Here is a 23,065-nt window from a genome sequence, read left to right as displayed (position 1 = left end):
CCCCCAAACAGGTCCCCCAAACAGGTCCCCCAAACAGGTCCTCCAGGTCCCCCAAACAGGTCCTCCAAACAGGTCCCCCAAACAGGTCCCCCAAACAGGTCCCCCAAACAGGTCCTCCAGGTCCCCCAAACAGGTCCCCCAAACAGGTCCTCCAGGTCCCCCAAACAGGTCCCCCAAACAGGTCCTCCAGGTCCTCCAGGTCCCCCAAACAGGTCCTCCAGGTCCCCCAAAACAGGTCCTCCAAACAGGTCTCCAGGTCCCTCCAGGTCCCCCAAACAGGTCCTCCAGGTCCCCCAAACAGGTCCCCCAAACAGGTCCTCCAGGTCCCCCAAACAGGTCCTCCAGGTCCCCCAAACAGGTCCTCCAGGTCCCCCAAACAGGTCCCCCAAACAGGTCCTCCAGGTCCCCCAAACAGGTCCCCCAAACAGTCCTCCAGGTCCCCCAAACAGGTCCTCCAGGTCCCCCAAACAGGTCCTCCAGGTCCCCCAAACAGGTCCCCCAAACAGGTCCTCCAGGTCCCCCAAACAGGTCCTCCAGGTCCCCCAAACAGGTCCTCCAAACAGGTCCCCCAAACAGGTCCCCCAAACAGGTCCTCCAGGTCCCCCAAACAGGTCCTCCAAACAGGTCCCCCAAACAGGTCCCCCAAACAGGTCCTCCAGGTCCCCCAAACAGGTCCCCCAAACAGGTCCTCCAGGTCCTCCAGGTCCCCCAAACAGGTCCTCCAGGTCCCCCAAACAGGTCCTCCAAACAGGTCCTCCAGGTCCTCCAGGTCCCCCAAACAGGTCCCCCAAACAGGTCCCCCAAACAGGTCCTCCAGGTCCTCCAAACAGGTCCCCCAAACAGGTCCTCCAAACAGGTCCCCCAAACAGGTCCTCCAGGTCCCCCAAACAGGTCCTCCAGGTCCCCCAAACAGGTCCCCCAAACAGGTCCTCCAGGTCCCCCAAACAGGTCCCCCAAACAGGTCCTCCAGGTCCCCCAAACAGGTCCTCCAGGTCCCCCAAACAGGTCCCCCAAACAGGTCCTCCAGGTCCCCCAAACAGGTCCTCCAGGTCCCCCAAACAGGTCCTCCAAACAGGTCCCCCAAACAGGTCCCCCAAACAGGTCCCCCAAACAGGTCCCCCAAACAGGTCCTCCAGGTCCCCCAAACAGGTCCTCCAAACAGGTCCCCCAAACAGGTCCCCCAAACAGGTCCCCCAAACAGGTCCTCCAGGTCCCCCAAACAGGTCCCCCAAACAGGTCCTCCAGGTCCCCCAAACAGGTCCCCCAAACAGGTCCTCCAGGTCCTCCAGGTCCCCCAAACAGGTCCTCCAGGTCCCCCAAACAGGTCCTCCAAACAGGTCCTCCAGGTCCTCCAGGTCCCCCAAACAGGTCCTCCAGGTCCCCCAAACAGGTCCCCCAAACAGGTCCTCCAAACAGGTCCCCCAAACAGGTCCTCCAGGTCCCCCAAACAGGTCCGGCAAACAGGTCCCCCAAACAGGTCCCCCAAACAGGTCCTCCAAACAGGTCCCCCAAACAGGTCCTCCAGGTCCCCCAAACAGGTCCTCCAAACAGGTCCTCCAAACAGGTCCTCCAGGTCCCCCAAACAGGTCCTGCAGAACTTTTCCACTCCCGTTCAAATGAAGGGAAACACACAGAATCAGAGTGTGTGTGTGTGTGTGTGTGTGTGTGTGTGTGTGTGTGTGTGTGTGTGTGTGTGTGTGTGTGTGTGTGTGTGTGTGTGTGTGTGTGTGTGTGTGTGTGTCGTTCTGTCCTGTCGCTTTAAGGACCGATTTTTTTTTTTTTCAGCCAATCATGAAGCAGGACGTCAGCACGCACTCTAGCAAGCACGTGACCCGTGACGTTCCGGCAGTCCAACATGGCGGCGGCCTTACTGAGGGTGTTCGTCTGCAGGACCAGCGGCAGGTGAGCTTCATCCTCCACGGTTCTCACGTCCCCGGTCCGGCCCGGCGAGCTCCGGCGGTCCGGGGTGACCGAGGACTTGATCCTCCACGGTTCTCACCTGGTCCAGACTGTCGGACTTTGGACCGGTGGAGGACTTGATCCTCCACGGTTCTCACCAGGTCCAGACTGTCGGACTTTGGACCGGTGGAGGACTTGATCCTCCACGGTTCTCACCTGGTCCAGACTGTCGGACTTTGGACCGGTGGAGGACTTGATCCTCCACGGTTCTCACCTGGTCCAGACTGTCGGACTTTGGACCGGTGGAGGACTTTGTCCACTCAGTTCGTTGTTCTGATCTCCGCCGAATGTGTCCAAAGATCCAGGTTGGAGATCCAGAACGTCTTTATCTCAGCTCGTTCTCATGCGGTCGATATTCAGGTTTGTGAGACATTTGGAAAAACCTTTTCACCTGCTGAAACAGACCAAGTTTCTCCTGTTTACATGATCCGCTGATCACTGGGATCTCATCAGCGGATCACTGGGATCTCATCAGCGGATCACTGGGATCTCATCAGCGGATCACTGGGATCTCATCAGCGGATCACTGGGATCTCATCAGCTGATCACTGGGATCTCATCAGCGGATCACTGGGATCTCATCAGCGGATCACTGGGATCTCATCAGCTGATTACTGGGATCTCATCCACTGATCAACTGATCACTAGTGCTGCACAATTATCGCGATCGCAATGTCAGCACGTGCAATTACGTAATCGCAAAAGGGGTGCAATTATTAAAAAAAAGTGTTAAAAAAACAACCCTAAGCCTGCGGTCGAGCCCGCCCTCATGTCAGAAAGCAGGTCAACCAGCACTCAGCTGATTCTGCCTCATACTCTGTGCATTATGGGAGCAGCGTTTTCACAGTGACTTCACAATAAAAGTTGGGTTAAGTTGAATGAGATCTTCGTTTTGATTTGGTTAACCAAGTTAGTCTTCTGAAGTTTTCACGACCTGGAGTGACAGGCGCAGTGAGACAGATATTCTCCTGCTACAATGTCAGAACTAACTCCATCAAATTAAACACAAACACACACCAAACACGAACAGACGCCAAAAACAAATACCCTGCTGCCAACAACCCAGTCCACTTCAGACTGATAGTCGCCCCCCCCCCCCCAGGGTCCCCTTCACCAAGTGTCATCCAGATCTGATGTGTAGTTTCAAAATAAGAGCCCTCTGAAATAGCACATTTTTGACTCATCCAACCAAATTCAAAGTTGCATTGCTCCAAACGCCCTGTTGCCGAGCAACCATTCTGACTGATCGTAGGCCCCGGGGGCTGCTGCCTGTGACTTTGCCTGCTGCCGCAAGGCATGATGGGAAGCGGGACTGGGTTTTGGGCCATTTCTTGACGGTTTGCGTGTTCCTTGTGGTTTATTCGTGTTCATTTATATTGCCTGTGTTTTGTTGGCTGTTGTTCTGTGCTGTTGCCGTGTTTTCCTTCATTTTGTGTTCCTTTCGGTGTGCGCCGTGGCTCAGGGGGAACTCTGGGGGAGGGAGGCGGCCTACGCGCCGCCGGGGAGGGCCTGTTGCTTGTGAACCTAAAGATCAGACTTCCCGGAGGGCCTCCTCCAGGGTCTGTGGGGCGGCGGTGGGGCGGCGAGCTGCCCGTGCTGCTGCAGCCGCTCGGGCGTGAGTCCTTGCAGGAATGGTGGAGGACCAGTTCCTCCAGCACGCTTACGGGGAAGGTGGGGAAGCCCTGCCATGCGTAACCCTAACCCCGCCGGGTCGGGGGAACCGACCGCCGGGCGCCGGGCGCCGTGCCGGGCGGGGGAGGGGGGGCCCGTGGCGGGTCGGGGTTCGTCTGTGCTCTGCTTCTCTGACTCCTCCTGCTGGATCCTGGCTCACATTTCTCCGAATCCGTCCGAACAAAATCCTGAACGGCTGATATTCGGACAGATAAACGACGCAGTCGGCTCTGAACCACCGCTCTGTCGCCTCATTTAAAAAAAACCTGGATGAAGTTGTACATTTGAAGAGTTTAGAGCTAAAGTGAAATCAGCTTTAGCAGGTTGGTTTCGGCTCGGTGAGGAGTGCAATGCATTGTGGGTTATTATGTAGTATGCTGTAGTGTAAACGCTTTGCGGACTGTCTGATGGACTGAGTATGCAGGATGCAGTATGGCAGTATGAGTATGGAAGGATGTAGTAGGCAGTATGCGGTTTCAAACACAGCTTCAGACATCATATCAGAACTAGATGCCTGAAGGCGGAGTCAACAGCGTCTCACTGGCGGCCATCTCAGGACCGTGGACACTCTGGGCACTCTGGGTAATCTGAGGGAAGATGAGTGAGTTACACTAAAATACTCAACTCATTGAATTCTTGACGGATTTACAGACAGTTTGATTTATTACCAACGTTACGTTGCTATGATTCAGACTAAATGTTAAAATCACAACTTTTCGTTTTGCATGCAGTTAAATCTCTACGTGTCTGACGTTCATAACAACCAAGTCGTTTGAGAATCAATTGAAAATTGATCAATCAGTAGCTGTTTCAAAGCTGACATCGATGTGACGAGCGAGCGAGCGGCCCTGGACCAAGATGGCCGCCATGCGACGACATCAGTCCCCACTGGGTCACAGCAGCATGAGCCGTCTGGTGTCTGCGTTTATCTGTGGTTCGAAGCAGAGTGTTAGCGGTGAGAGGAGTTCCTGGACTCGCAAGACCAGATTCCCTCAGACAGAACCTGGCAGAGAAAGAGGATGGATGTTCTGGGAGGAGAAGCTGGCTCTGGGTCTGCTGGTTTTGATGGTCCAGGGGGAGAAGCTGGCTCTGGGTCTGCTGGTTTTGATGGTCCTGGGGGAGAAGCTGGCTCTGGGTCTGCTGGTTTTGATGGTCCAGGGGGAGAAGCTGGCTCTGGGTCTGCTGGTTTTGATGGTCCTGGGGGAGAAGCTGGCTCTGGGTCTGCTGGTTTTGATGGTCCTGGGGGAGAAGCTGGCTCTGGGTCTGCTGGTTTTGATGGTCCTGGGGGAGAAGCTGGCTCTGGGTCTGCTGGTTTTGATGGTCCTGGGGGAGAAGCTGGCTCTGGGTCTGCTGGGTTTGATGGTCCTGGGGGAGAAGCTGGCTCTGGGTCTGCTGGTTTTGATGGTCCTGGGGGAGAAGCTGGCTCTGGGTCTGCTGGTTTTGATGGTCCTGGGGGAGAAGCTGGCTCTGGGTCTGCTGGTTTTGATGGTCCTGGGGGAGAAGCTGGCTCTGGGTCTGCTGGTTTTGATGGTCCTGGGGGAGAAGCTGGCTCTGGGTCTGCTGGTTTTGATGGTCCAGGGGGAGAAGCTGGCTCTGGGTCTGCTGGTTTTGATGGTCCGGGGGGAGAAGCTGGCTCTGGGTCTGCTGGTTTTGATGGTCCGGGGGGAGAAGCTGGCTCTGGGTCTGCTGGTTTTGATGGTCCGGGGGAGAAGCTGGCTCTGGGTCTGCTGGTTTTGATGGTCCTGGGGGAGAAGCTGGCTCTGGGTCTGCTGGTTTTGATGGTCCAGGGGGAGAAGCTGGCTCTGGGTCTGCTGGTTTTGATGGTCCTGGGGGAGAAGCTGGCTCTGGGTCTGCTGGTTTTGATGGTCCTGGGGGAGAAGCTGGCTCTGGGTCTGCTGGTTTTGATGGTCCAGGGGGAGAAGCTGGCTCTGGGTCTGCTGGTTTTGATGGTCCTGGGGGAGAAGCTGGCTCTGGGTCTGCTGGTTTTGATGGTCCTGGGGGAGAAGCTGGCTCTGGGTCTGCTGGTTTTGATGGTCCTGGGGGAGAAGCTGGCTCTGGGTCTGCTGGTTTTGATGGTCCTGGGGGAGAAGCTGGCTCTGGGTCTGCTGGTTTTGATGGTCCAGGGGGAGAAGCTGGCTCTGGGTCTGCTGGTTTTGATGGTCCAGGGGAGAAGCTGGCTCTGGGTCTGCTGGTTTTGATGGTCCTGGGGGAGAAGCTTGCTCTGGGTCTGCTGGTTTTGATGGTCCTGGGGGAGAAGCTGGCTCTGGGTCTGCTGGTTTTGATGGTCCGGGGGAGAAGCTGCTCTGGGTCTGCTGGTTTTGATGGTCCGGGGGGGAGAAGCTGGCTCTGGGTCTGCTGGTTTTGATGGTCCAGGGGGAGAAGCTGGCTCTGGGTCTGCTGGTTTTGATGGTCCTGGGGGAGAAGCTGGCTCTGGGTCTGCTGGTTTTGATGGTCCAGGGGGAGAAGCTGGCTCTGGGTCTGCTGGTTTTGATGGTCCAGGGGGAGAAGCTGGCTCTGGGTCTGCTGGTTTTGATGGTCCGGGGGGAGAAGCTGGCTCTGGGTCTGCTGGTTTTGATGGTCCTGGGGGAGAAGCTGGCTCTGGGTCTGCTGGTTTTGATGGTCCTGGGGGAGAAGCTGGCTCTGGGTCTGCTGGTTTTGATGGTCCAGGGGGAGAAGCTGGCTCTGGGTCTGCTGGTTTTGATGGTCCAGGGGGAGAAGCTGGCTCTGGGTCTGCTGGTTTTGATGGTCCTGGGGGAGAAGCTGGCTCTGGGTCTGCTGGTTTTGATGGTCCGGGGGGAGAAGCTGGCTCTGGGTCTGCTGGTTTTGATGGTCCGGGGGGAGAAGCTGGCTCTGGGTCTGCTGGTTTTGATGGTCCTGGGGGAGAAGCTGGCTCTGGGTCTGCTGGTTTTGATGGTCCTGGGGGAGAAGCTGGCTCTGGGTCTGCTGGTTTTGATGGTCCAGGGGGAGAAGCTGGCTCTGGGTCTGCTGGTTTTGATGGTCCAGGGGGAGAAGCTGGCTCTGGGTCTGCTGGTTTTGATGGTCCAGGGGGAGAAGCTGGCTCTGGGTCTGCTGGTTTTGATGGTCCGGGGGGAGAAGCTGGCTCTGGGTCTGCTGTAGAGGTCGACCGATTTATCGGCCGGCCGATATATCGGGCTGATACTTGGACATTTTTCTCCATCGGCCGCATCGTCTTTTAAAAATCCGATTGTTGTATAAAATGATGCAATTTTTGATCAGGCACATGTGCGGGCAACTAAAGCTGCCGCTCAAGAAAGGACCCCTGTGCCGCTGCTGCATCATTTCTGTCAGAGCGGAGCGTGCTCGGTGGAATCCAGGCCGTGGAAAAAGCTGCTCCTGCTGCATCTGCAGTGAATCATGGATTTGTTGAACATTTCAACGTTTTTGTGGCTCCAGTCTGCAGCAGATCAGTGTTTACTGCAGAAAAACGTTTGGCCGGGGAGAGCGTGGTGCCGCGGTGCTAATGCTGCTAATGCTGCTAACGCTGCTAACGTTGCTAATGCTGCTAATGCTGCTAATGCTGCTAATGCTGCTAACGCTGCTAATGCTGCTAATGCTGCTAATGCTGCTAATGCTGCTAACGCTGCTAATGCTGCTAACGCTGCTAACGTTGCTAACGCTGCTAACGTTGCCGTGTTCGACCGTCGGAGAGTTTTTTTTTCCTTCTGTTTCTCCGTTGTCCGGGCGCTGCGCGGCGTGGGCAGGGCGCCCGGACCGACAAGATCTGGCAGAAACCCTGCATGTTGTCAACTTCAAATGCTACTGTGTGATAAGTTTTAGCATTAAGAGATCAGCTGGTCTGAGCTGACTTTACTTGTGCGTGTTCAACCGTGTTGGTGAAAACACACCACTACTGTAGTTAACAACAGAACAAGGTAAATAGGAGGAAATGGCGAGAGTAAAAGAGTAAATAATCAGTCATGGGGCTTTTTGTGAAGCATGTATCAGCCACCCGCAAATTCCTCCACATAACGCATGACCGGAGTTCTGTTTTTATTTGTATGTATGGCTTTTTTTACAGCCTTGTTTCTGACTACTTTTGTTCAAATTATATTAAAGTTTAAATTTCTTTTTTGACACTTTAAGAGGAGTGTGAATGTTTACTACTGCTTGTTACATTGTGTGTTTACTCAGACAAAATATTTCATTGTTTTGAAAGCTGAATAAATGTTCAGAGGACTGGACACCACTTGTAATAGATTTCTTTTAGTTGCTCAGAAATTGCTGCATTTTACAAAAATGTGATATATATATATATATATATATGTATGTGTGTGTATATTAAAAAATTGGCCTAAATATCACATTGGAAAAATTGACTATGCCTATCGGCACAAATTTGGAAAGTATCGGCATCAGCCCCCAGAAAACCCATATCGGTCGACCTCCAGTCTGCTGGCTTTGATGGTCCGAGGGGAGAAGCTGGCTCTGAGTCTGCTGGTTTTGGTGGTTTTGGTCTGGGATGGGGGGCCATGGGGGGCCGGGCCGCTCCTGTCCTGTTTGGTTTGAAAACTTCTTTTAATTTGAAATTTAAAGATGAATATTTTATTGTGGTAAACAGCTTTGACTTGAAGAAGTAAACTTAAATGGAGCAAGTTTCCATGTTGACCCGTCAGTTTACCCGTTGACCCGTCAGTTTCCATGTTGACCCGTCAGTTTACCCGTTGACCCGTCAGTTTACCCGTTGACCCGTCAGTTTACCCGTTGACCCGTCAGTTTACCCGTTGACCCGTCAGTTTACCTGTTGACCCGTCAGTTTACCCGTTGACCCGTCAGTTTACCCGTTGACCCGTCAGTTTACCTGTTGACCCGTCAGTTTACCTGTTGACCCGTCAGTTTACCCGTTGACCCGTCAGTTTCCATGTTGACCCGTCAGTTTACCCGTTGACCCGTCAGTTTCCATGTTGACCCGTCAGTTTACCCGTTGACCCGTCAGTTTACCCGTTGACCCGTCAGTTTACCCGTTGACCCGTCAGTTTACCTGTTGACCCGTCAGTTTCCATGTTGACCCGTCAGTTTACCCGTTGACCCGTCAGTTTCCATGTTGACCCGTCAGTTTACCTGTTGACCCGTCAGTTTACCCGTTGACCCGTCAGTTTACCCGTTGACCCGTCAGTTTACCCGTTGACCCGTCAGTTTACCCGTTGACCCGTCAGTTACCCGTTGACCCGTCAGTTTACCTGTTGACCCGTCAGTTTACCCGTGACCCGTCAGTTTACCCGTTGACCCGTCAGTTTACTCGTTGACCCGTCAGTTTACCTGTTGACCCGTCAGTTTACCCGTTGACCCGTCAGTTTACCGTTGACCCGTCAGTTTACCCGTTGACCTGTCAGTTTACCTGCTGACTTGTCAGTTTACCCGTTGACCCGTCAGTTTACCCGTTGACCCGTCAGTTTACCTGCTGACTTGTCAGTTTACCTGCTGACTTGTCAGTTTACCCGTTGACCCGTCAGTTTACCCGTTGACCCGTCAGTTTACCTGCTGACTTGTCAGTTTACCCGTTGACCCGTCAGTTTACCCGTTGACCCGTCAGTTTACCTGTTGACCCGTCAGTTTACCCGTTGACCCGTCAGTTTACCCGTTGACCCATCAGTTTACCTGTTGACCCGTCAGTTTACCCGTTGACCCGTCAGTTTACCCGTTGACCCGTCAGTTTACTCGTTGACCCGTCAGTTTACCTGTTGACCCGTCAGTTTACCCGTTGACCCGTCAGTTTACCCGTTGACCCGTCAGTTTACCCGTTGACCTGTCAGTTTACCTGCTGACTTGTCAGTTTACCCGTTGACCCGTCAGTTTACCCGTTGACCCGTCAGTTTACCCGTTGACCCGTCAGTTTACCCGTTGACCTGTCAGTTTACCTGCTGACTTGTCAGTTTACCCGTTGACCCGTCAGTTTACCCGTTGACCCGTCAGTTTACCTGCTGACTTGTCAGTTTACCCGTTGACCCGTCAGTTTACCTGCTGACTTGTCAGTTTACCTGTTGACCCGTCAGTTTACCCGTTGACCCGTCAGTTTACCTGTTGACCCGTCAGTTTATCCGTTGACCCGTCAGTTTACCCGTTGACCCGTCAGTTTACCTGCTGACTTGTCAGTTTATCTGTTTACCCGTCAGTTTACCCGTTGACCCGTCAGTTTACCTGTTGACCCGTCAGTTTACCTATTGACCCGTCAGTTTATCCGTTGACCCGTCAGTTTACCCGTTGACCCGTCAGTTTACCCGTTGACCCGTCAGTTTACCTGCTGACTTGTCAGTTTATCTGTTTACCCGTCAGTTTACCCGTTGACCTGTCAGTTTACCCGTTGACCCGTCAGTTTACCCGTTGACCCGTCAGTTTACCTGTTTACCTGTCAGTTTACCTGCTGACCCGTCAGTTTATCCGTTGACCCGTCAGTTTATCCGTTGACCCGTCAGTTTACCCGTTGACCCGTCAGTTTACCTGCTGACTTGTCAGTTTACCCGTTGACCCGTCAGTTTACCCGTTGACCCGTCAGTTTACCTGCTGACTTGTCAGTTACCTGTTGACCCGTCAGTTTACCCGTTGACCCGTCAGTTTACCTGTTGACCCGTCAGTTTATCCGTTGACCCGTCAGTTTACCCGTTGACCCGTCAGTTTACCTGCTGACTTGTCAGTTTATCTGTTTACCCGTCAGTTTACCCGTTGACCCGTCAGTTTACCTGTTGACCCGTCAGTTTACCTATTGACCCGTCAGTTTATCCGTTGACCCGTCAGTTTACCCGTTGACCCGTCAGTTTACCCGTTGACCCGTCAGTTTACCTGCTGACTTGTCAGTTTATCTGTTTACCCGTCAGTTTACCCGTTGACCTGTCAGTTTACCCGTTGACCCGTCAGTTTACCCGTTGACCTGTCAGTTTACCTGCTGACCCGTCAGTTTATCCGTTGACCCGTCAGTTTATCCGTTGACCCGTCAGTTTACCCGTTGACCCGTCAGTTTACCTGTTTACCTGTCAGTTTACCTGCTGACTTGTCAGTTTATCCGTTGACCCGTCAGTTTATCCGTTGACCTGTCAGTTTACCTGTTGATTGGTCTGATTGGTCTGTTTTTCAGAATTTGCAGTGGGAGCTGGGGCCAGCAGCGCTCTCTGAACACTGGTGAGTTTCCACAAACGACAACAGACACAGATCACTGTTAACAAACAGCTAGTTAGGAAACATCAGCACTGACAGGAGAACTCTGGCTGCACAGCATCAACCTCTGACTGTCAAACAGCAGTCTGACTGTAGTACAGGAAGCCGTGAGCCGTTTAGTCTGATAACTGCTGGAGCGGATTTGGTTTAATGGGACTATGAGGGACTGTGTCAGTGGAGACGGAGCCCTCTAGTGGTCATAGAGCGCTACTGCCAACAACAATGAAATGGTTGAGAATGGCAGGTCCACCTATATCCGTAAACTGGTGGTAGCGAATAAGAAAAACCCTCAAGTGCTGTTTGATACAAGTAAGTCTTTCGTTTGCCCTGCTGCTCCTGTCACCCCTGTTTTCACCGAAGCCGACAGCCAGGCTTTCCTGAATTTTTTCGCTGATGAAATCAAGAAGCTCAAGGACAACATGCCGCCCGCTCAGTGTGGTGCCTCGGCTGCTACTGAGCCGATTTCCAGCTTGTGGTTCACCTTTGAGTCTTTAACTCGACACGGCGTTACACGGCGGTTAGAAGTTCCGGTTACACGTGTAGAAAAAACTGTAAATGTTGACAGCCTCAGCCGTGACTGTAGAGCAACAATCCGACTGTAAAAACAGACTGACTGGAGAACAACAATCTGTGAGTGTAGAACATTCTGCTGGATAAAAGAAAGCCAGGTTAATCCTGAAGTTAGTTGGATAAAAGAAAACCAGGACAATTATCGAGTCAGCTGTAAAATGGAAAAGCAGGGTAATTATGAAGTTATCTGGATAAGAGAAACAGAACAGGGGAACCCTGAAGCTGGCGGGGTCGGCTGGGTTTCCAGAGAAGTCCTGGTTCAATATAAAGTTAGCTAGATAAGAGGAAGTCAGGTTAACTCTGAAGATCAGTCCTGACGAGAAAATCCAGTTTGGTGGTGCGGGACTCTGGAGGCGTCTGACTGCTGCCATCACATCTTTGGACCAATCAGCTCCATCTGTGTCTGCAGGCCATGGTTCTCGTCTCCGCCCCCGGCCAATCACAGTCCTGCTTGTGACAGGAAGTGGTTACCTTGGTTACCACTTCTATCGCAAGGGGGGTCAGGAAGAGGATGGAACTCTGCCTTCTTTGGCCACGCCCACGCAGGTATGTTCTAACAGGTGTAGCTTTGGCCACACCCACACAAGTACAGCCACACCCATCTGTGACCGAGTGTCTCGTCTCATGTCTTCCTCAGCTCTGTGGAACCTTCCTCAGCTCTGTGGAACCTGCATTTCATGTTCTGTGGTTCTGTTGTTCTGTCCTTTGAGTACCTTTGGTGTTGTGTTCCGTGTTGTTTGGCGAGTTGAATATTCCATTCCATCCCGATCTCGTCTGAAAGGATCCTTTCAGAACATGATCTAGAACTGGTTGGAACCCTGTGAGATTCTTCTCTTCATTTCCTGTCGTCAGTGTGATAAACGGCGCTCCGCCGGTCCACGGCGTTCTCTCCTCCACCTGCCCACACATGTGTGGCCCCGCCCACCCCGTGCCCCCCCTCCCCCCGGGGGGGGGGGGGGGGGCACGGGTTCCACGGGTTCTATAGCAGAATTACTACTGCAGCAACACATCAGCAGGGTCAAACCAACCCTCTCAGCACGGTCTGAACCGGCTCACGTTCCGTTGGTGGAGAACCGTCCTCCGCCTGGTGAGTTCTGCTTCACAGGAGGAGGAGCCACATCCAAGGATCAGAGCCGCGCCGCTATGAACTCTGGGCCGCCAGCCGGTTCTCCCTGTGGGAGGTGTTCTGACTCCTCCTGCTGAAAACCTCAACAGTCAGAAGGATGGCGATTTCCCCCCCATGGCCCGCCCACCCTGTGCCCCCCACCCCCCCACCCCGTGGCCCCGCCCACCCCCAGTCCATTGGATCTGTGCTCCCCTCCTGTGACGAAGGTCATGTGACCTGGCTTCCCCAGCAACCTGGAGACGGCGGTCTCCGTAGCCCCGGTACAGGAGAAGCCTTCTCCTGTTTCCTCCACCTGCAGGTGGCGCTGTACAGCTCCCTCCTGAGCCGTGTCTCTGTCCTCCACCTGCAGGTGGCGCTGTACAGCTCCCTCCTGAGCCGTGTCTCTGTCCTCCACCTGCAGGTGGCGCTGTACAGCTCCCTCCTGAGCCGTGTCTCTGTCCTCCACCTGCAGGTGGCGCTGTACAGCTCCCTCCTGAGCCGTGTCTCTGTCCTCCACCTGCAGGTGGCGCTGTACAGCTCCCTCCTGAGCCGTGTCTCTGTCCTCCACCTGCAGGTGGCGCTGTACAGCTCCCTCCCCACCCGGCTGCTGTCTCGGGGGTGGGGCCGTCTGAATGGGGTGGAGCTGCCCTCCTGGCTCCGGACGCCCGTCCTCTCTCTTTACATCTGGACCTTTGGAGTCAACATGGAGGTGGGCAGGACCGGGCGGTTCTCTCACTGGCTCTTACTGTTCTGTCAGGTTCTCTTCAGGGTTCTCCGTCTGTCTCCAGGAAGCCGCCGAACAAGATTTGCATCAATACAAAAATTTAGGGGAATTTTTTCGTCGCCGTCTGAAACCAGCAGTCCGGCCGCTCTGCGCCTCCTCCTGCCTGGTGAGAACCTCCTCCGTTCTGCGGTGGAACACTCTGGAGAACCAGACTGATGGGAGGAGAACCTGTAGAACTACAATCATGGGAGGAGATCCTATGGGAGTGGCTAGTGTGACGTCACAAGTCACTTCTGGCTCCAGGGCTTCCAGCGCGCAATGTAAACAGAACGGCTGTTGCCAAAGAACCGGTCACTTTTTCACGGTGACAGGGTATTTTGCTGACTTTCCAAAGTCAGTGAAGAGGCTCTAAACTCTTACAACTCAAACCGAGCTGTAAATGTTTCTGTGGAGACAGGAGGAAGTCTGAAAGGGAAAGTCCAGGCTTCAATGAAAAACAACATTTACGAGGTTGAGGTGAGTGAGTAGGTGGCTAGCTAGCGTTAACACGAGGGTGTCAGTTGTCGCATCAAGCTGTGTAACTTAACTATTAATTATCTATGTTAGAACTGGGTTCTGTCTGTCTGCTGTTTGGACAACTTACAGTTTATTCTAGAAGTGTCATCCAGGGAAATAATTTTAAACCAAACCTCAAACACGCCATAAAGCAGAAGCAGCACACATTCAGTACAGGTTAAAAAGGAAAAGAATAATAATAATAAAGCCCTTACAGAATATCTAATAATATCCCCCCTTGTGGGATTAATAAAGGATTATTAACTTTGGATAACTCCGCTGGTCCATCCTGCCACGGAGAGGAGGCAGTTTTAACAGTGTGCAAAGACGCACAGCTGCTGCAGAGCAGCTTCAGATCCAGCGGGGGGCGCTGCTGTTCAGCCCTGAAAAGATGTGACTTTATTTTGTTCTGTGCAGTTTTACACAATATTGTACTGGCCGATAGTTACTGTTGATGCGCCGGCGCCACGAGAGGAGCTGATGTGGGAACCAGCAGGACCTGAAGAACCGTGACTGAAATGTAAATAAACTCTAAAGTTTAGCAAATGATTCATTTAATCAGTGATGTGAAGCAGCCTGGAAATAATATCAGCTGAAGGGAGATTAAATACAGACAGAGGACGTTTAGCCAAAAATTTTATTTAGACTTCTATAAATTGTCTTTAATTTAAGCAGCAGCGGGGGGCACGCGCCGCCCTCGTGGACTGAGTCCCGGTCCGCTCCGTCCAGGGTCATTATTTGTAATATCAGTAAAAACAATATAATGATGTAACATCAGAGGAAAGCAGTAGTAGGAAATGGTTTTGTTGACATCGTTCCGGTTGTTACAACACGGGACACAGCACCGCACCATACGCTTTGGACACGGAAGTGACGTATTCAGCTTCGATGACGGAGCTACTAGCCATTCCCATAGAACCATGCTCACAGGAACAAAACCCGCAGAACCACGCTTAGAGGAGAAGCTGTATAACCGGACTCAGGGGAGACTTTCTGTAGAACCTGACTCTCAGTGGTTCTGTTTCCACAGATCAGTAGATTTGTATATTATTATTTGTGCAGAACAGTGGCAGTTAATGGAGCATTTCCTGATAATGAGGACAGAACCCTGAGGAACCCTGTTTAACTTTAGTCTAGGTTCGAGGACAGAACCCTGAGGAACTCTTGAGAGTGGTGAGCAGGATGTGGAAGGAAACTCGTGGCTCGTGATTTCTCTGGTTCCGTGTTGACACTCTGTGTTCCTGCAGTTGTCTCCAGCTGATGGGAAGATCCTGCACTTTGGTAAAGTGAAGAACTCGGAGGTGGAGCAGGTGAAGGGGGTCACATACAGCCTGGAGAACTTCCTGGGTCCTCAGAGGACGGAGAACACGGGTAAAACTGGACCCAGTCCATCTGAACTCCACAAAAATCCAATCAGAACGGAGTCATTGCAGTGTAGCTGGACATGATGAAGTAATGGAGTGCATCTCATTATAATCTGAAGTTCTCACTGATGGCTGTTCTGTTTCTGAGTGATCTTGGCTGGTTGGTTCTTTTGGGAACTGTTTAGTCTTCACTGGTAAATGTTGATTGGTTGGTTTTGTTTTGTGTCAGATCGTTGAGATCTGCTCTGTGTTGATTGGTGGGGTCTGCTCTGTGTTGATTGGTGGGGTCTGCTCTGTGTTGATTGGTGGGCTCTGCTCTGTGTTGATTGGTTTGGTCTGCTCTGTGTTGATTGGTGGGCTCTGCTCTGTGTTGATTGGTTTGGTCTGCTCTGTGTTGATTGGTGGGGTCTGCTCTGTGTTGATTGGTTCGGTCTGCTCTGTGTTGATTGGTGGGCTCTGCTCTGTGTTGATTGGTTTGGTCTGCTCTGTGTTGATTGGTTTGGTCTGCTCTGTGTTGATTGATGGGCTCTGCTCTGTGTTGATTGGTTTGGTCTCCTCTGTGTTGATTGGTTTGGTCTGCTCTGTGTTGATTGGTGGGGTCTGCTCTGTGTTGATTGGTTTGGTCTGCTCTGTGTTGATTGGCGGGGCCTGCTCTGTGTTGATTGGTGGGGTCTGGTCTGTGTTGATTGGTGGGGTCTGCTCTGTGTTGATTGGTGGGGTCTGCTCTGTGTTGATTGGTTTGGTCTGCTCTGTGTTGATTGGTTTGGTCTGCTCTGTGTTGATTGGTTCGGTCTGCTTTGTGTTGATTGATGGGCTCTGCTCTGTGTTGATTGGTTTGGTCTGCTCTGTGTTGATTGGTGGGGTCTGCTCTGTGTTGATTGGTTTGGTCTGCTCTGTGTTGATTGGTGGGGTCTGCTCTGTGTTGATTGGTGGGGTCTGCTCTGTGTTGATTGGTTTGGTCTGCTCTGTGTTGATTGGTGGGGTCTGCTCTGTGTTGATTGGTTTGGTCTGCTCTGTGTTGATTGGTGGGGTCTGCTCTGTGTTGATTGGTGGGGTCTGCTCTGTGTTGATTTGCGGGCCCTGCTCTGTGTTGATTGGTTTGGTCTGCTCTGTGTTGATTGGTGGGGTCTGCTCTGTGTTGATTGGTTTGGTCTGCTCTGTGTTGATTGGTTTGGTCTGCTCTGTGTTGATTGGTTTGGTCTGCTCTGTGTTGATTGGTTCGGTCTGCTTTGTGTTGATTGATGGGCTCTGCTCTGTGTTGATTGGTTTGGTCTGCTCTGTGTTGATTGGTGGGGTCTGCTCTGTGTTGATTGGTGGGGTCTACTCTGTGTTGATTGGTTTGGTCTGCTCTGTGTTGATTGGTGGGGTCTGCTCTGTGTTGATTGGTTTGGTCTGCTCTGTGTTGATTGGTGGGGTCTGCTCTGTGTTGATTGGTTTGGTCTGCTCTGTGTTGATTGGTGGGGTCTGCTCTGTGTTGATTGGTGGGGTCTGCTCTGTGTTGATTGGTTTGGTCTGCTCTGTGTTGATTGGTGGGGTCTGCTCTGTGTTGATTGGTTTGGTCTGCTCTGTGTTGATTGGTGGGGTCTGCTCTGTGTTGATTGGTGGGGTCTGCTCTGTGTTGATTTGCGGGCCCTGCTCTGTGTTGATTGGTTTGGTCTGCTCTGTGTTGATTGGCGGGCCCTGCTCTGTGTTGATTGTTGGGGTCTGCTCTGTGTTGATTGGTGGGGTCTGCTCTGTGTTGATTGTTGGGGTCTGCTCTGTGTTGATTGGTTTGGTCTGCTCTGTGTTGATTGGTTTGGTCTGCTCTGTCTTGATTGGTTTGGTCTGCTCTGTGTTGATTGGTTTGGTCTGCTCTGTGTTGATTGGTTCGGTCTGCTTTGTGTTGATTGATGGGCTCTGCTCTGTGTTGATTGGTTTGGTCTGCTCTGTGTTGATTGGTTCGGTCTGCTCTGTGTTGATTGGTTTGGTCTGCTCTGTGTTGATTGGTGGGGTCTGCTCTGTGTTGATTGGTGGGGTCTGCTCTGTGTTGATTGGTGGGGCCTGCTCTGTGTTGATTGGTGGGGTCTGCTCTGTGTTGATTGGTTTGGTCTGCTCTGTGTTGATTGGTGGGGTCTGCTCTGTGTTGATTGGTGGGGTCTGCTCTGTGTTGATTGGTGGGGTCTGCTCTGTGTTGATTGGCGGGGTCTGCTCTGTGTTGATTGGTTCGGTCTGCTCTGTGTTGATTGGTTTGGTCTGCTCTGTGTTGATTGGCGGGCCCTGCTCTGTGTTGATTGGTGGGGTCTGCTCTGTGTTGATTGGTGGGGTCTGCTCTGTGTTGATTGGTTCGGTCTGCTCTGTGTTGATTGGTGGGGTCTGCTCTGTGTTGATTGGTTTGGTCTGCTCTGTGTTGATTGGTTTGGCCTGCTCTGTTGTGTCCTGATAGACTGCCTCCTTGTGTCTCCAGTTCCAGACTCGTCCCCGCTGTCCTTCAGGGACCGTCTGATGTCCTCTCCGGATCATGACTTGTTCCACGTGGTGGTCTACCTGGCTCCAGGGGACTACCACTGCTTCCACTCTCCCACTGACTGGAGGGTGGAGCACCGACGCCACTTCCCAGGTGAGGGTTGGTTCCTCCAGTGCTGTCGGCCCTGGTCCCCTCACAGAAACCCCTCTGGTCCCCCCTCTGGTTCCCTCTCTGGTTCCCTCTCTGGTTCCCCCTCTGGTCCCCCCTCTGGTCCCCCTCTGGTCCCCCCTCTGGTTCCCTCTCTGGTTCCCTCTCTGGTTCCCCCTCTGGTCCCCCTCTGGTCTCCCCTCTGGTCCCCCCTCTGGTTCCCCCTCTGGTTCCCTCTCTGGTCCCCCCTCTGGTCCCCCCTCTGGTCCCCCCTCTGGTCCCCCCTCTGGTTCCCCCTCTGGTCCCCTCTCTGGTTCCCCCTCTGGTCCCCCATTATGGTTCCCCCTCTGGTCCCCCCTCTGGTCCCCTCTCTGGTTCCCCCTCTGGTTCCCTCTCTGGTCCCCTCTCTGGTCCCCCCTCTGGTCCCCCCTCTGGTCCCCCCTCTGGTCCCCTCTCTGGTCCCCCCTCTGGTCCCCTCTCTGGTCCCCCTCTGGTCTCCCCTCTGGTCCCCCCTCTGGTTCCCCCTCTGGTCCCCCCTCTGGTTCCCCCTCTGGTCCCCCCTCTGGTCCCCTCTCTGGTTCCCTCTCTGGTTCCCCCTCTGGTCCCCCCTCTGGTCCCCCTCTGGTCCCCCCTCTGGTTCCCTCTCTGGTTCCCTCTCTGGTTCCCCCTCTGGTCCCCTCTGGTCTCCCCTCTGGTCCCCCCTCTGGTTCCCCCTCTGGTCCCCCCTCTGGTTCCCCCTCTGGTTCCCTCTCTGGTCCCCCCTCTGGTCCCCCCTCTGGTCCTCCCTCTGGTCCCCCCTCTGGTTCCCCCTCTGGTCCCCTCTCTGGTTCCCCCTCTGGTCCCCCATTATGGTTCCCCCTCTGGTTCCCTCTCTGGTCCCCCCTCTGGTTCCCCCTCTGGTCCCCCTCTGGTCCCCTCTCTGGTCCCCCCTCTGGTCCCCTCTCTGGTCCCCCTCTGGTCCCCCCTCTGGTCCCCTCTCTGGTCCCCCCTCTGGTCCCCCTCTGGTCCCCCCTCTGGTCCCCCCTCTGGTCCCCCTCTGGTCCCCCCTCTGGTCCCCTCTCTGGTCCCCCCTCTGGTCCCCCCTCTGGTCCCCTCTCTGGTCCCCCCTCTGGTCCCCCCTCTGGTTCCCCCTCTGGTCCCCCCTCTGGTCCCCCTCTGGTCCCCCTCTGGTCCCCCCTCTGGTCCCCCTCTGGTTCCCCCTCTGGTCCCCCTCTGGTCCCCCCCTCTGGTCCCCCCTCTGGTCCCCTCTCTGGTCCCCCCTCTGGTCCCCTCTCTGGTCCCCCCTCTGGTTCCCTCTCTGGTTCCCCCTCTGGTTCCCCCTCTGGTCCCCCTCTGGTCCCCCCTCTGGTCCCCTCTCTGGTTCCCCCTCTGGTCCCCCCTCTGGTCCCCTCTCTGGTTCCCCCTCTGGTCCCCCCTCTGGTCCCCCTCTGGTCCCCCCTCTGGTCCCCCCTCTGGTCCCCTCTCTGGTTCCCCCTCTGGTCCCCCTCTGGTCCCCCCTCTGGTCCCCTCTCTGGTTCCCCCTCTGGTCCCCCCTCTGGTCCCCCTCTGGTCCCCCCTCTGGTCCCCCCTCTGGTCCCCTCTCTGGTTCCCCCTCTGGTCCCCCTCTGGTCCCCCCTCTGGTCCCCTCTCTGGTCCCCCCTCTGGTTCCCTCTCTGGTTCCCCCTCTGGTTCCCCCTCTGGTCCCCCTCTGGTCCCCCCTCTGGTCCCCCCTCTGGTCCCCCTCTGGTCCCCCCTCTGGTCCCCCTCTGGTCCCCCCTCTGGTCCCCTCTCTGGTCCCCCCTCTGGTCCCCTCTCTGGTCCCCCCTCTGGTCCCCCCTCTGGTCCCCCCTCTGGTCCCCCTCTGGTCCCCCCTCTGGTTCCCTCTCTGGTTCCCCCTCTGGTTCCCCCTCTGGTCCCCCTCTGGTCCCCCCTCTGGTCCCCCCTCTGGTCCCCCTCTGGTCCCCCCTCTGGTCCCCCTCTGGTCCCCCCTCTGGTCCCCTCTCTGGTCCCCCCTCTGGTCCCCTCTCTGGTCCCCCCTCTGGTCCCCCCTCTGGTCCCCTCTCTGGTTCCCCCTCTGGTCCCCCCTCTGGTCCCCTCTCTGGTCCCCCCTCTGGTCCCCCCTCTGGTCCCCTCTCTGGTTCCCCCTCTGGTCCCCCCTCTGGTCCCCCTCTGGTCCCCCCTCTGGTCCCCCTCTGGTCCCCTCTCTGGTTCCCCCTCTGGTCCCCCCTCTGGTCCCCTCTCTGGTTCCCCCTCTGGTCCCCCCTCTGGTCCCCTCTCTGGTTCCCCCTCTGGTCCCCTCTCTGGTTCCCCCTCTGGTCCCCCCTCTGGTCCCCTCTCTGGTTCCCCCTCTGGTCCCCCCTCTGGTCCCCTCTCTGGTTCCCCCTCTGGTCCCCCCTCTGGTCCCCCTCTGGTCCCCCTCTGGTCCCCCCTCTGGTTCCCTCTCTGGTTCCCCCTCTGGTTCCCTCTCTGGTTCCCCCTCTGGTTCCCCCTCTGGTCCCCCTCTGGTCCCCCCTCTGGTCCCCTCTCTGGTTCCCCCTCTGGTCCCCCCTCTGGTCCCCTCTCTGGTTCCCCCTCTGGTCCCCTCTCTGGTCCCCCCTCTGGTCCCCCCTCTGGTCCCCTCTCTGGTTCCCCCTCTGGTCCCCCCTCTGGTCCCCCTCTGGTCCCCCCTCTGGTCCCCCTCTGGTCCCCTCTCTGGTTCCCCCTCTGGTCCCCCCTCTGGTCCCCTCTGGTCCCCCCTCTGGTCCCCCCTCTGGTCCCCTCTCTGGTTCCCCCTCTGGTCCCCCCTCTGGTCCCCCTCTGGTCCCCCTCTGGTCCCCCCTCTGGTCCCCTCTCTGGTCCCCCCTCTGGTCCCCCTCTGGTCTCCTCTCTGGTCTCCTCTCTGGTCCCCCCCTCTGGTCCCCTCTCTGGTTCCTCCTCTGGTCCCCCCTCTGGTCCCCTCTCTGGTTCCCCCTCTGGTCCCCCCTCTGGTCCCCCCTCTGGTCCCCTCTCTGGTTCCCCCTCTGGTCCCCTCTCTGGTCCCCCCTCTGGTCCCCTCTCTGGTCCCCCCCTCTGGTCCCCCTCTGGTCTCCTCTCTGGTCTCCTCTCTGGTCCCCCCTCTGGTCCCCTCTCTGGTCCCCCCTCTGGTCCCCCTCTGGTCTCCTCTCTGGTCCCCCCTCTGGTCCCCCTCTGGTCTCCTCTCTGGTCTCCTCTCTGGTCCCCCCTCTGGTCCCCTCTCTGGTCCCCCCTCTGGTCCCCCTCTGGTCTCCTCTCTGGTCTCCTCTCTGGTCCCCCCTCTGGTCCCCTCTCTGGTTCCTCCTCTGGTCCCCCCTCTGGTCCCCCTCTGGTCTGTGATGGTCCTCCCGGTTCTGTCCAGGGTCCCTGCTGTCGGTCAGTCCGGGCGTGGCCCGCTGGGTCAGAGAGCTGTTCTGCCTTAACGAGCGGGTGGTTCTGAGCGGCCAATGGCAGCACGGCTTCTTCTCCTACACGGCGGTTGGAGCCACCAACGTGGGATCCATCAGGATCTACTTTGATCAGGTGACTCGGCGGACGCCGCCTGACGCCCGGCGCCAGAACGCCACGTCTGATTGGAGCCTTTGTTTCCTCTTCAGGAGCTGCAGACCAACGCGCCTCGCTACAGGGAGGGCTCCTTCAACGACCGCAGCTACGTCTCCAGGGGTGGCGAGGCGGATGGGGGCGTGGCCTTAAGGACGGGTGGCGAGGCGGATGGGGGCGTGGCCTTAAGGACGGGTGGCGAGGCAGATGGGGGCGTGGCCTTAAGGAGGGGCGACGCGGTGGGAGAGTTCAACCTGGGATCCACCATCGTTCTGCTCTTCGAGGCTCCCAAAGACTTCAGCTTCAGCCTGCAGCCCGGGCAGCCAATCAGAGTAGGGGAGGGCCTCGGCAGCCTTCGCTTGGCTGAGGACACCCAGGGGGCGGAGCTTAATCCAGCGCCGGTCTGAAGAGCAGTACAAAGGGATTATGGGAAAGGTGTGTCTCCACAGGAGGCGTGGCGTCTGTTTTCTTGTCAAATAATGAAGTGTCTGATCTGTTCTTTAATTTTGTAACAAAACAAATAAAAGGCAAATTAAAAATCAAACCTTTTCCCTCACCTTCTCCCTGGTCAGGAGCTGCGTACCGAAGCTGTTCACAAAACACACAACTCAAGAAACTGTTTTTATTAGTTCCTGTCTGAGAAACAGGTCAGTTTGAAGATGATTAGTTCCCATCCTGAAGTGTCATTAGCTCCGCCCAGGGCTCCCAGCCAATAGGAGGGAGACAGTTAGCTCCGCCCAGGGCTCAGGGCCAATAGGAGGGAGACGGTTAGCCCCGCCCAGGGCAGCACAACAGGCAGCAGAGCCAATAGGAGGGAGGCGGGCAGCAGTTGCCATAGCGATGGAATCGGGGCTCGGCGAGACCTCCATGTGACCAAGCATCATCTGCAGCCTCCTTTCCCAGCCAGGGCGTCCCGTCCCGGGACACGTCTCCGCCCCGGGACACGTCTCCGCCCGGGACGCCGGAGCTCCAGGAGGATGAGGAGCAGGACGAGGGGCAGGTCTGCTGGGCCTTCAGCCCCAGAAAGGAGGCCAGGTCCAGGTCCAGACCTGCGGCGCCTCCTCGAGGCCGAGGCGTGTTCTGTCGACACTGAGGACACGGGATCCACACCTGCAGGACGGGGGCGGGGCCTACGGGTTAGGGTTATGACAACATGATGGTGAAAGGATGCAGGACAGATGTTGTGTGGATGTATGAATGATTAATGAACGTGTGATGAGGTGATGATGGGTGGATGACGACTCTTCAGTGGTAGATTATGACTGGGTGAGTAATCATCCATTTGTAATCTGACACTGGAGTGATGAGTGAGTGATGTCATTCACCTGTTCATTGATCACGGTGTCCAGCCTCTTCAGGCACCCCTGGCAGAACACGTGGCCACAGTGTAGTCGCCGTGGTAACCGTGTCAGGAGGTCATAGCTGCCAAAACACACAATGCACACCAGATCCTGCTTCTGTCGGGACATCACGGTCTCCATGGAAACGGGAACAGGGGGAGGAGGAAGGGCCCGACCGGTGACCTCCTCCTCCTCTCCTTCTTCTTTGGTCCTGTGGTGTAACATTCTGAAAAAGAACACCTCTTTGAAGAAGTTTTATTCCTGATGTCCTTTCGCTCTGTGTTTCATACTCCGAGGCGAGGCCACGCCCCTCAATCAGAGGCCACGCCCCCTCATTCCAAACACACTTCTGATGGCGTTTTGAAGATATAGTGACAGAATGAGAAGGAGTGAGAGAAACTGACGGAGGAGGAGGAGGAGGTACTGAGAAGAAGATATGCTGACGGAGGAGGAGGAGGAGGAGCTGAGATGAAGATATGCTGACGGAGGAGGAGGAGGAGGAGGAGGAGG

General features: G+C 55.4%; 2 protein-coding genes across 2 annotated transcripts; one reads left to right on the top strand and one right to left on the bottom strand.

Annotated features, from left to right (window-relative positions):
- Positions 1–1,822: 1,822 nt before the first annotated feature.
- Positions 1,823–21,747, top strand: pisd (phosphatidylserine decarboxylase). The gene is made up of 9 exons (XM_030085385.1): positions 1,823–1,902; positions 10,718–10,761; positions 11,777–11,913; positions 13,047–13,181; positions 13,261–13,362; positions 14,999–15,122; positions 17,559–17,711; positions 21,037–21,197; positions 21,272–21,747. Exons 1-9 carry the CDS (start codon positions 1,856–1,858, stop codon positions 21,620–21,622), a joined length of 1,254 nt encoding a protein of 417 aa, XP_029941245.1. The 5' UTR covers positions 1,823–1,855; the 3' UTR covers positions 21,623–21,747.
- Positions 21,748–21,983: 236 nt separating this feature from the next.
- LOC115382618 (RING finger protein 224-like) lies at positions 21,984–22,780 on the bottom strand. Its single transcript, XM_030084434.1, has 2 exons — positions 22,541–22,780; positions 21,984–22,325 (listed from the first exon to the last, which is right to left on the bottom strand). Exons 1-2 carry the CDS (start codon positions 22,778–22,780, stop codon positions 21,984–21,986), a joined length of 582 nt encoding a protein of 193 aa, XP_029940294.1.
- Positions 22,781–23,065: the final 285 nt, after the last annotated feature.

The sequence above is a fragment of the Salarias fasciatus genome (assembly GCF_902148845.1).
Source record: "Salarias fasciatus chromosome 7 unlocalized genomic scaffold, fSalaFa1.1 super_scaffold_4, whole genome shotgun sequence".
In the NCBI taxonomy this organism is placed as follows: Eukaryota; Metazoa; Chordata; class Actinopteri; order Blenniiformes; family Blenniidae; genus Salarias; species Salarias fasciatus.
This window is presented reverse-complemented; position numbering and strand designations above follow the sequence as displayed.